Source organism: Tupaia chinensis, unplaced genomic scaffold (genome assembly GCF_000334495.1).
Source record: "Tupaia chinensis unplaced genomic scaffold, TupChi_1.0 Scaffold148874_1, whole genome shotgun sequence".
NCBI lineage: Eukaryota > Metazoa > Chordata > Mammalia > Scandentia > Tupaiidae > Tupaia > Tupaia belangeri.
The window spans coordinates 902,118-914,503 of record NW_006208722.1 but is presented as its reverse complement, the minus strand read 5'-3'; the positions used below and the strand labels follow the sequence as shown (position 1 = coordinate 914,503).

Sequence of the window (12,386 nt, the reverse complement as noted above, 5' to 3'; positions counted from 1 at the left end):
TATATATATATATATATGTTTGTCAAAACATAGTTCCAACATGAAATATTTAAAAATGATGATTATGCATTATTGCTCTGGATGGTTTCTTTTCTTTTTTTTTTGGAGAGGTTTTCGCTATAGGGAGTGTGTGTTCGCCAGGCAGACAGAGAGAGACATAGAGACAGAAAGCGAGAAATCACCCCCCAGAGGGGATGGTCATGCCGCAATCCCTTCTCCTCCATTCTCTCCTCTTGGGATCTTGGGCACGCACGCACACGTGCCTGGCGTGAGTTTTAAGCCACCGGGTCCGGGACGCGAACCGCGGTCGACTACGTGGGAGTCCAGCGACACAGCCATTACACTAACTGCTGGTTCCCTCTGGATGGTTTCTAATCATGCTCTACCATCTCCACACACAGTGCTAGATTATGGTTCTGGAAGTTTAGATGACGTCACATTATTACAATGAGAGAATTAGTGAGACTTGGGGCTATTTTGAAATTTGGAACATCAGCACATTCTTTTGTGTTTTTGACATTGTTTACAGTTCAAAAATGAAATTTGACTACAGAGGTTAGGGAATTCCACTTGATGACTGTTAGTAATAAAGCTGATAAAACTAGTTCAGAGGACCTTGTGTTTATGAATATTGGATCCAAGAAGAGACTCTGGCAAACTGCTGTAATAAAACAGAGATAACGTTGGCTGAGTGAGGAAAATGTTTGCATGAACTGTCAAGAGAAGAACCTTAGGTTGTTAGGCCAGAAGGGAAGTAGGAGGTCAAGTAAACCTCAGAGGGAGTGTCTAGAATCCAGAAACTTAGAGACAGATTTCCTCCTAGATTTTTTTTTGTTTTTAATTTTAAACTTCCTGTGGGGCTAAGATGTAGTGTCAGGACCATCAAAATGGTTTGTTTGTTTATTTATTTATTTTCTAGGAAGTGAGGAGTTTTGCTGTGATTATTTTCAGTCTGGGACATTTGAAAAGAAACACAGTACTGTGTATTCACCATAAAATGTCTCTTCCTTTCATCCCAAACAAGTATGACAGTTTACTTGGTGATTCCCTCTACTCCTCAATCTAAAAAAAACTATTTGAAGAATTAAAAAAAAAATAAATGAATAGTTCATGAAAGAAAATTTGAGAAAAGCCTATAGTAAGAAGAGGAATCATATCAATTATATTTATATCAAAACAGTTGCTAACATTTAGGTTTCGGGATTATGGTTTCTTTTTCTGAGAAGCTGTGGAAAATATATTCATTCTTTTCCCCATTAAACATCATCACATAGGGATTATTTTGCCGTTGTTGACATGATTGCTCTAAAGTTCACAAAGATACTATAGCATAGTAGTTTAAAGAAGAGGCTCTGTTACCAAAGTGCCTGGATTCAAATCACCACCACTTAAGAGCTGTATGATCTTGGGGGACCAGCAGTTAGCATAATGGCTATGTCGCTGGACTCTCACGTAGTCAACCGCGGTTCGAGTCCTGGACCCGGTGGCTTAAAACTCATGCCGGGCGCATGTGCGTGCGTGCCCAAGATCCTGAGAGGAGAATGGAGGAGAAGGGATTGCAGCATGGCCATACCCCCCAGGGATGATTTCCTGCTTTCTGTCTCTCTGTCTGTCTCTGTCTGTCTGGCGAGCACACGCGCCCTATAGCAAAAAATCTCTCCAAAAAAAAAAAAAAAAAAGAGCTGTATAATCTTGAGTCACTTCATTTTTACCTGCTTCACTTTTTTAAAAAAATTTTTATTTATTCATTCATTTATTTTAATTTGACCAGAGAGAGAGACACACAGAGAGGGAGAGAGAGAGAGAGAGCAAGAAACTAAGCCACCAGATCCGGGACTTGAACCATGGTCGGCCATGTGGGAGTGTCCAGCGTCTTAACCACCATGCCACCTGCTGGTCCCTACCTGCCTCACTTTTATCATCTGTGTATGGGAATGATAATAAAAGCCAACTCACAAGGTAAATACTTATGTAAAGGACTTAATAAATAAAATTTATCATCAAAATGAGGATTTTATTAACATCAATATATGTATATAGTAAAAACTTTTATATAGTACAGAATGCAAAAGAAATCAAAATCATTTATTATTTTAAACCCCAGAGAAACCCACTCACCTCTTGTAAAGATTTTGGCTATTATAGTTGTTTTGTATATGGTGGGTTTTCTATTCCACGGTTGAGATAATAATCGCATTTCCAATTTGTATCCTGACTATAATGAGCATTTTATATATTTTCTGTAAACATAATTTAAAAAGAGCACATGAATGGTGTTGTACAGCTAATGTTTTATTAATACTTACCTTTTCCTCAATATTTTGACTTTCAGACTGTTCTCTCCCACCCCCACATATTCAATTGAAATAATCATAGATTAACTTTGGTTAAAACAGTCAGGGACTTGAACCTTCCCTGACTGGTGTTGGAGCCTGCACAGTTATTTTTCTTTCCTGAGAATATAATCAGTCCTACACCACACACCAGGAAGAGAAGGTATGAATAAGCATTCAAGAAATATCTTTGTAAACTTTTTTTCTTCACATTAGAAATGATTTCTTTAGATTAGATTTCTAGAGATAGAAACACAAGGTCAAAAGATGATAAATGTGGGACCAGCAGTTAGTGTAATGGCTGTGTCGCTGAACTCCCATGTAACCGACCACGGTTCAAGTCTTGGACCCGGTGGCTTAAACTCACGCCGGGCGTGTGTGTGTGCATGCCCAAGATCCTGAGAGGAGAATGGAGGAGAAGGGATTGCAGCGTGGCCATCCCCTTGGGGGGTGATTTCTTGCTTTCTATCTCTCTGTCTTTCTCTGTCTTTCTGGCGAGCGCACGTGCCCTATAGCAAAAACCTCTCCCCCCCACCCCCCTCCCCCCAAAAAAAGATGGTAAATGTTATTTTCTAGAAGGATTATATTTTTCTAAATTAAGTGTTTTTCATTTTTAATTGACAAATAATTGTATATATTTTTTGGAGTAGAGTGTGATATTTTGATTCATGTGTATATTGAGGAATGATCTAATCAGGCTAACTAGTCTATTCATCATCTTAACTATCATTTATTTGTGGTAAGAATATTTAAAACCCTCTCTGTTAGCTATTTTGAGACACATGTTGTTATTAACTATAGTCACTGTGCTGTGCAGTAGAACACCAGAAGTTATTCCTCCTGTCTAACTGAAACTGTGTACTTGCTGACCGATATTGCCCCATTCCCGCCCACTCTTCCCACTCAGCCTCTGTAAGCACTCTTTCTACTGCTATAAATTCTTCTTTTTAAATCCTGTATGCTAGTGAGATCATATGGCATTTGTCTCTCTGTGCCTGGCTTATTTCACTTAACATGGTGTCCTCTAGGTTCATCCATTGTGTTGCAAATTACAGAATCTCCTGCCATTAAAGTAAATGTCTGAATAATGTTCTATTTTGCATATATATCACATTAAAAAAATCAATTTTTTTTTCAAATTGCCAGAGGGCACAAGCACCCTCCAGAGAGAGACAGCGAGAAGGAGGGAGAGGGAGAAAGCACTCCCAATGGGTCATGGTCATACTGCAACCACTTCTCTGTTCCTCCTTCCTGTTGGGATTTGGGTCACATATCCACATTTGCCCAAGCTGCTAGGTCAGGAATTGAGCTTTGGTCAGCCATGTGGGATCCAGCTCCCTTAACCAAGAGGCTGGCCCCCCAAATCCATTCATTTGTTGATGGACACTTAGGTTGATTCCTTATCTTGGCCACTGTCCATACAGCTGTAATGAATGTGGGAGGCCACACATCCCTTCATGCTGATTTCAGTTCCTCTGGGTATATACCCAGTACTGAGATTGCTGGATCATACGGTAATCTTATTTTTAGTTTTTAAAGGAACTGTCATACTATTTTCCCAAATGGCTCACTGAAGCACAATCCCACCAACGGGGTATAAGGATTCCTTTTTCTCCATATCCTTGCCAACACTTGTTGTCTTTCACCCTTTTGCTAATAGCCAATCTAAGGTATGAGGTGATAATGTTGTTTCAATTTGTTATTTCTCTAATGATTAGAGAGGTTGGGCATTTTTTCATGTATCTGTTAGTACCATTTGTATGTCTTCTTTTGAGAAATGTCTATTCATGTCTTTGCCCACTTTTAAAATGAGATATTTGTTTTCTTTTTATTGAGCAGTTAAAATTCCTTGTTTATTTGGATTAACCACTTATCTGATATATAATTTGCATGTCTTCTTCCAATCTGTGGGTTATTTCTTTACTAATCATTTCCTTTGCTATGCAGAAGGCTTTTAGTTTAATGCAATTCCATTTGTTTACTTTTGCTTTCATTTAAAAAATTATATTTTAGGTTTTTGCCACAGGGCACATGTACTCACCTGAGAGAGACAGAGACAGAAAGAGAGAAATCATCACCCAAGAGGGATGGCCATGCTGCAATCTTTTCTCTTCTCAGGATTTGGGCAGGTATGCACATATATTCAGTGTGAGTTTCAAGCCACCTGGTCTGGGATTCAAACCACAGTCGGTCATATGGGAGTCTAGTGCCTTAACCACCATGCCACCTTCTGGTTACTTTTGCTTTTACTATTTGTGCCTTTTTTTTTTTTTTTGAGTGGTTTTTGCTATAGGGGGTGTGCACTTGCCAAGAAGACAGAGAGAGACAGAAAGCAAGAAATCACTCCATGCGGGGGATGGCCATGCTGCAAACCCCTCTCCATTCTCCTCTCGGGATTTTGGGCACCAACACACATATGCTTGGCATGAGTTTAAGCCACCGAGTCTGGAACTTGAACCATGGTCAACTACATGGGAGTCCAGCAACATAGCCATTATGCCAACTGCTGGTCTTGACTACCTGTGCTTTGTGGAGTCAAATCCAAGATCAATGCCTTGGAGATTTTCCATTATGTTTTTCTCTGGCAGTTTTGTAGCACCTTAACCACCGTGCCAACTACTGGCCCTGCTTTTGCTTTTATTGCCTGTGTTTATTTGGAGTCATCCAAGAAATCTCTGCTCCATGCCATGGGTATTTTCCATTATGTTGTTCTCTGGTAGTTTTGTAGTTTCTGCTCTTTAAAAAAATTATTATTCTTTTTTATTTTAGTTTTGCCATAGGGTGTATGCACTTGCCAGATAGAGTCAGAGAGAGATAGTCAGAGGGAAAGGGAGAAATCACCCCCCACCCCCACCAGGGGGGATGGACATACCACAATCCTTTATCCTCCATTCTCCTCCTGGGACTTTGGACTGTTGCAAGCTCTGTCAGAACTCGTATGCTATTTTCTCTTTTAATTGCCAGAGGATGTGTGTGCACAAGTGCCCGGAGTGATTTTCAAGCCACTGGATCTGGGACTCTAATTGCAGTTGGGCCATGTGTGAGTCCAGTGCCTTAACCACCATGTCACCTGCTGGCCCCTACTTTTGCTTTTATTATCTGTGCATTTTGGAGTCATATCCAAGATCAATGCCCTGGAGACTTTCCATTATGTTTTTCTCTGGTCATTTTGTAGTTTCTGGACTTATGTTTAAATTTTTAATCCATTTTGTGTTGCATCCTGTGTAAGGGGTGAGATAGGGTCTGTTTTCACTGTAGAAGGGTTTTATTGGTATTAGACTTGCCATGACAATGTATGAGCCTGTTCCACTTATTGTGGGCCTTCAAGTCCTCTCCCTTTGGTTCTGAGTCACTTCTTGGATCCTAAATATTGAAGAAGTTGCTGGGGGTGCCAAAACTCTGGAATATTATTAGTTATGATACTTAATTAATTGTAAATGGCTCTTCCTTTCCATTCCTATAATATTTTCTTCCCAGGGACCCTTTTCCTTTCATACCCTTTCCCTCTCAACATTCTCTAATCTTTCCTGTAGCTTTGTTCTTCCCCTGTTATGGGGGAAGGTGATAGATTCTGTTGTTCCCATTAAGAAGTTAGTGACCTCGACTGGCAAGTGGCGTGGTGGTTAAGGGCACTAGACTCCCACATGGCTGACCACGGTTTGGGTCCCGGACTTGGCAGCTTGCTTTCTCACTTTCCCTCTCTCTCTCTCACACACACTCTTGCTCTGTCCCCCCTCTCTAGTCAAATTAAAATAAATAAATAAATAAAGTTAAATAATTCTTAAAAAAAAAGAAGTTAGTGACCTCAGTGATAGAAGTGTTATTTTCCAGCTGCGTATTTGCATTTTATTAAAGGGTTCCTGGAGCAAGGTTGAGCCCAAAGGAAAACAGGATGGTGGGATTTGGGTCACCGTAATACCCAGAGGGGGAGCTCTTGAGTCTGGATCCACAAGTAGATGGTGTATTTGCTGTCAGGCAGTTCTATGCATGGGGTGAAGCAAAGGTCAGTTTCTGAGAAGCCTTGATTTTCCATCTTTCAAAGCACTAACTGCTCAGAGTAGAAATAAGTTTTCCTAAAGGTAAAGTGTGTCTCTCAGAGGAACTAGTCAGGAGCAATGGTTTACTGAATTGGGGATCATAAGAGACTGGTCAGCATATGCAGATTCTTTACATAAACTCTAAGTTTATGATACCAGGCAGGGCACCTTTTATGGCTTTTTTTAATCATCTGATCGAGATTGCTAAAGGTGTGGAGCCCTTTGCTTGCCTGCCTGTAGTCAGTGATTTCATTAAATTCAACATCGTAGGTAAGCAGAGCCAGGAGGCCTCTGAGTGGGGGCCGAGGCCCTGATTGTGTTGTCAGAGCTCTGAGCAGTGGAAGGTGGGTTTTGTGCTGGGCTATTTCTGTTTCAGCAAAGTCTTGGATACCCTTTAGGGCAAAGAATGTTGCAAGCTCTGTCAGAACTCATATGCTATTTTCTCTTTTAATTGCCAGAGGATGTGTGTGCTTGCCAGAGGGACAAGGGGGGTGGGTGAGAGAGATAAGTATCCCCCAATGGGACGTGGTCATGCAGCAATCCCTTCTCCATTTCTCCACCTTGTCAGGATTTGGGGCATGTACACACAAGCACCTGATGTGTCTTTTCAGCTGCAGTCAGCCATATGGGCTCTGACTCCCTTAATCACCAGGTCACTAGGTGGCCCATGCATTTGTTGAATGGACTGAAAAGCTGAAGAGTTGAGTAGTGTGCTGGAGAGGTGAATGGGTTACAGCTGGGTTCAGCCAAATTGGACAGGGATGTGTGCAGAGAAGTTACGAGGTAGGGTTGGGGATACCTGGTACAAACGAAGTCCTTGATGGCCTGAAAGTGGGGGGAAGGGGAGAAATGGAGAGCTTAGTCAGTTGTTAGCTATCAGTAGAATGCTCTTGAGACCTTAGGAACACAGCCGGAGGGGAAAGTGGTCTTGAGAAGAGGTGGTCTTCAGAAGAAGCAGATGTCAACTTTTCTTTCCTCCCTGAAAGTAAACGCTTTGGTCCCATAGTGGCCTCCTCCTTGGTGCTCAGAGCTTCATCTATTTCTTTTCAGCCTGATCCAGCCTGAAGATGGCTCCCCTGGTCACCGTGGTGTCCGGACCCCGCACCCGAATCTTTGCCTGTTTCCTCAGGCTGGGTTCTCAGCAGGTCAGCCCTCTTCAACTGCACACAAGTTTCAGCCATGCAGCCAAGACCCATTATGAGGTGCTGGTGCTGGGTGGAGGCAGTGGTGGGATCACCATGGCCGCCCGCATGAAGAGAAAAGTGGGTGCAGAGAACGTGGCCATTGTTGAGCCCAGTGAGGTAAGTCTCTGCTTCTGGGTACTGGTGCAGGTGCCGGAGTGTCTGTCTGTGTGCATGTGAGTGTGTGTGTGTGTGTGTGTGTGTGGGTGGGCAGAGTGGTCAGGCAATGGGCTTTCATGTCTCCAGGTTATGCTTCTCCTGGACTTACGGAGCAGGAGGGGGTGGGAGGAGAGAAGTTGGACAGAGAGAAAAGGGAGCTGCTTTCTTTTTTAAAGATTTTTTTAAAAGTTAATTTTATTCATGATAGAGAGCTTATATGCATGAGAGACAGAGCGAGTGAGTGAGCAAGAGAGAATGAACCCTCCATTGGGTCTCATCATGCTGTAAGCTCCCTTCTCTGGCCCTCTAGCTCACTGGGATCTCTGGCACTAGCGCCTGGTGTATTTTCAAGCTGATCCAAACCCACCAGTCAGCCTGCAGCTTTCAGCACTGCTGCTCAGTGTGCTGCCGACTGCATCTCCAGCCTGGGCCTCTCTGTGTGTGTGTGTGTGTGTTCTCCCCTATATTAGTTTCTTAGGAATGCCATCCTAAGAATCAGATTACTATATACTGGATGACTTAAAACAAAGACATGTATTCTCCCACAGTTGTGGTGGCTAGAAGTCTGAAACAACCTACCATGGAGTGTATGTCCTCTGTGCTTCCCTGGGGAGGTGGACCGAGAACCTGGCCCATGCCTCTCTCCTAGCTGCTGGCGGTCACCTGCAATCCTTACCACTCCTCAGCTAGCACTGAGTCATTCTACTCCTCCGCCTCCATCTCTAGTGGTGTTTTATCTGTCCATCTCTATGTCTCTGTGCCTCTGAATGGCCTTCTGTAGAAGACGTTTCTAAGGACACCCGTTATTGGATTTAAGCACACCCTGAAGTATTAAAGTATGACCTCATCTTAACTTGATTGTATCTGTTTCCAAATAAGGTCACAGTCATAGTTACTGGGGTTAGGACTTCAACATACTGTTTTGGGAGACACAGTTCAACCCACATTACCCTCCTGCCCCCAGTCTCCTGTTCAGAGAAATATCAATGGCCATCATACTTTTCCTACTATGTCTGTGCCAGTCTAGAGAAGGGACGGTGAGTTGGAGCAGGGGGGCCTTTGGAAACCTGTTGAGGAATGGAAACAGATTATAAGGGAGAAAATGTAGCTGACTAGAAGGAAAGACTAAGGTACCGTCTCATGAAAAATAGTTTAAGATGCTACAAAAGCTTCTGAAAAGGAGTTAAGATTTTTGGCGGTTTGCCCAACTAGGTGGGCACCAGTTGGGAGCTGTATCCTCAGAAGGAAAAAACAGAATGGATCCAGTGCCTGTTTGGGTGGGGAGCATAGAACAAGAAAGGCATACTCCTTTTCAGGATGTCTCTCCAATAGGAATGAGGATACCCAGAGCCATTTTCTTAGGTGAGGTTAGGGGGCGCTCTTTCTCATTTTTCCTTTTTAAAGTAGCTTTTCTTTGATTCAGGGATCAAACCACTTTAAATGACAGTGGTCTGATTGGATCAGGTGGCTGTCTATTGTGGCTAACCTATAGACAGGGCTCCCATAAGCTTCTTTTTGTGATGAGATCACCTCTTCTGTGGACTGAACACGATTCAGGAGGCCAGAATCATGTCTGTCCTGCCCCACCAGTCCCACTAGGACTGCAGTCTCTCAAAGGAGCTGCCAGTGGCAAAGGCTTTTGGCACTTTCCCTGCTGTATATAGCTTAGTGATTGCTGGAGCTTATGTTTATCATCTTAAAAAAACAAAAGCAAAACTGGAGCTTGTATTTTTGTTCCTCTTCTTGTTTAAGATGGACTTGAAATTGATGAGCTCTTACAAGTGGAGATGTCTGGTCTCCTCCTCTTTGATCACATTCATTATTGGCTGAAGGGAGATTGCAATGCCATTTTTTGTGTTCTTACCTCTCTGCGGGTTTTGAAGGTTCTGGCCAGCCAGTTCCAGGCATATTGACAATGTTGAGAGTTTGTGGGTCCCTAGTTCACCTACAAATGAACTGGACTTCTCAGTGGTGATTAAAACAATCTTCCTTTTGGTCTAGAACTTTCACAACTACCTTGGGTCAACAGTGGACCATTTGAAGCAAAGGAACTCCAGAAAAGAGTGAAAGTTCAGATGTGTGTGGCACTGAGAATGTCTGGCCCTACTTGCTTTGGGCATAAAACCTCTGAGAAAGGAGAAGGGGACTCATCAGTATCTGCAGTGCTCCGTGGGCTTGGAGAACATACTTGGGAGTGAATGAAGTTTCAAAGCTCCCCAGAAGTGACTGTAAACTTTTCTGACTTAATCGTGGTGTCCATATATTTATAAAGAACCATATTTAGGCTGCCAGGCTTATTTTCTCTTTGGATCTGTGCACAAAATGTATCCATAATATATATGTATGTATGCATATATGTATATACACACACATATATAACATATGTATATATAACATATATATATATATATATCATGTACATATTAAACCCCAAATCAACTTTCAGCAATAAATAATGCAATGGTTCATGAGAGAGTTTGTTTTTTGCCGATGATCTTGGAAGAATTCTAGTGTTGGGTCACTGTCCTTAGGCTTAACACCCTAGGAGACGCCGATGGAAAGAGCTAACCTGGAGACTTTTCTGTGTGATGATTTAAGGGTTGGGAATGGGTAATTGAGAGGGTCCAGCTCATGGACTTTTAGCTGTGACCCTTTTGAGGAGCCTCAAATTGAAACAGATCTCCAAATACTTTGTTTCTCAGAGACATTTCTACCAGCCAATTTGGACACTGGTGGGTGCTGGTGCCAAACAGTTGTCCTCGTCGGGTCGTCCTACAGCAAGTGTGATCCCATCTGGGGTAGAATGGATCAAAGCTAGTGTGGTTGAGCTGAACCCAGACCAGAACTGCGTCCGCACTGACAATGGCAAGGAGGTAACCACTGGGACGTTTGGGTTGTTGTTGTTGTTGTTAATCTGAGTGCTTCGGTTAATGCACAGCCATTCTCAAACTGGGTAGCTTCATATGTGTGCATGCATGCTTGTATGTATGTGTACATGTCCAGACCTACACAAGATGGGAAGATATGTGCAATAAACATAAGATGCATGGAAGGACTGAGTGATATTGAATTAACAAATAAACAACCAAGACAAGTATTTGTTAAACATCCACTGTGTACCCTGTTGCATGCAAGTGTTTATTTAACAACTGCTATTGCTACATGTTAAAATAGCAGGCACCTTCCCCCTTGTCTTTTTGAAGCAACCAGCCTTTCTACCTGACACCTGGTCCCCAGAAGAATGGGATGTTGGCAGATATCCATCTCAGCCATGCTAGGGCATACCTGCCTTATGGCATTCATGATCTTTGACTCGCTCGCCTCCATTCATTCATTTCACAAATATTTACTAAGCTTATGCTATAAGCTAGGTGCATTTTTTTTCTTTTGAGAGTTTTTTTGCTATAGGGTGCTTGCACTCGCCAGAAAGACAGAGAGAGACAGAAAGCGAGAAATCATCCCCGGGGGTGGGGGGGATGGCCACGCTGCAATCCTTTCTTCTCCATTCTCCTCTCAGGATCTTGGGCATGCACGCACACGCGCCCGGCATGAGTTTAAGCCACCGGGTCCGGGACTCGACTGCGGTCAGCTATATGGGAGTCCAGTGACATAGCCATTACGCTAACTGCTGGTCCTGTTAGGTGCAGTTTTAAGCATTAGGGATACATGAGTAGATAAGAACAGACAAAAATGCTTACTCTTTTGGATTTTATATTCTAGTGGGGAAGGAAATATTATAACCAGTAGACATGATAAGTACATTATATAGTATGTTAAAATGTGATAAGTATTAATAAAAAAGGCTAGAACTGAGAAATTGGGGTTAGGGAACATAGGGGTGGGGATTGAATTTAAAAAATGGCTTGGTGTTATGCATAGCCTGTGGCCAAGGAGTTCTCTAACAAGTTATCCTTCTTCATATTCTTAGACAGGTGGCTTGTATGAGACTTTATTGAGTTAGAATCTAATTTCTTTTCTTTTATCCTTTTTTTTTTACATAGGGTGCATGCGCTTGCCAGAAAAATGGAGAGAGACAGAGAGACAGAAAGCGAGAAATCGCCCCCCAGGGGGGATGGCCATGCCACAATCCCTTCTCCTCCATTCTCCTTTCAGGATCTTGGGCACACACGTACACGCTCCCGGCGTGAGTTTAAGCCAATGAGATTGACTACATGGGAGTCCAGTGATACAGCCATTACGCCAATTGCTGGTTCCAGGATAGAATTTCTTGTAACTTCTTTCTTGGGTTCTCCCTCCCCAGGGTGTTATTGATCTTAATACCCTTAATACCTTTCTTAAAACATTTCTTGTTCCTTGTTCTGTGACACAGTGTGTGAGAAAAAGTCTTCTCTCTGTAAAGAAGCCTTTCAACTCTTTAAAGATGGCTTTTATATTCTGTGTAACTTTTCTCTTCAGGTAGACTTGACTCCATGTCCTTAGGTCTTCCTCACAGTTCCCGATTTCCAGTACCCACAGTCCCTTGTTTGTTTTAGTTTTTGCTAGTGGGTGTATGCACTTGCCAGAGAGAGGGGGAGGAGAAACCATCACCCCCATGGGAGATGGTCACATTACAATCCCTTTTTTCTCTCTTTTTTCCTCCTTTTTGGATTTTGGGCACACATGCACACACATCTGGTATATTTTTCAAGCCACCAGGTCCAGGACTCGAGCCATGC

General features: G+C 42.7%; 1 protein-coding gene across 5 annotated transcripts in view; it reads left to right on the top strand.

The window, feature by feature from the left end:
* Positions 1–12,386, top strand: part of SQOR (sulfide quinone oxidoreductase) — a 59,879-nt gene that overhangs the window by 25,740 nt on the left and 21,753 nt on the right. For all 5 annotated transcript variants that reach the window (XM_006170719.3, XM_027769195.1, XM_014585111.1 and 2 more), the window contains exons 2-3: positions 7,421–7,671; positions 10,413–10,583. In XM_006170719.3, the coding sequence (XP_006170781.1) occupies positions 7,438–7,671; positions 10,413–10,583 (405 nt within the window). In that variant the 5' untranslated portion in view covers positions 7,421–7,437. The remainder of the gene's footprint in view (positions 1–7,420; positions 7,672–10,412; positions 10,584–12,386) is intronic.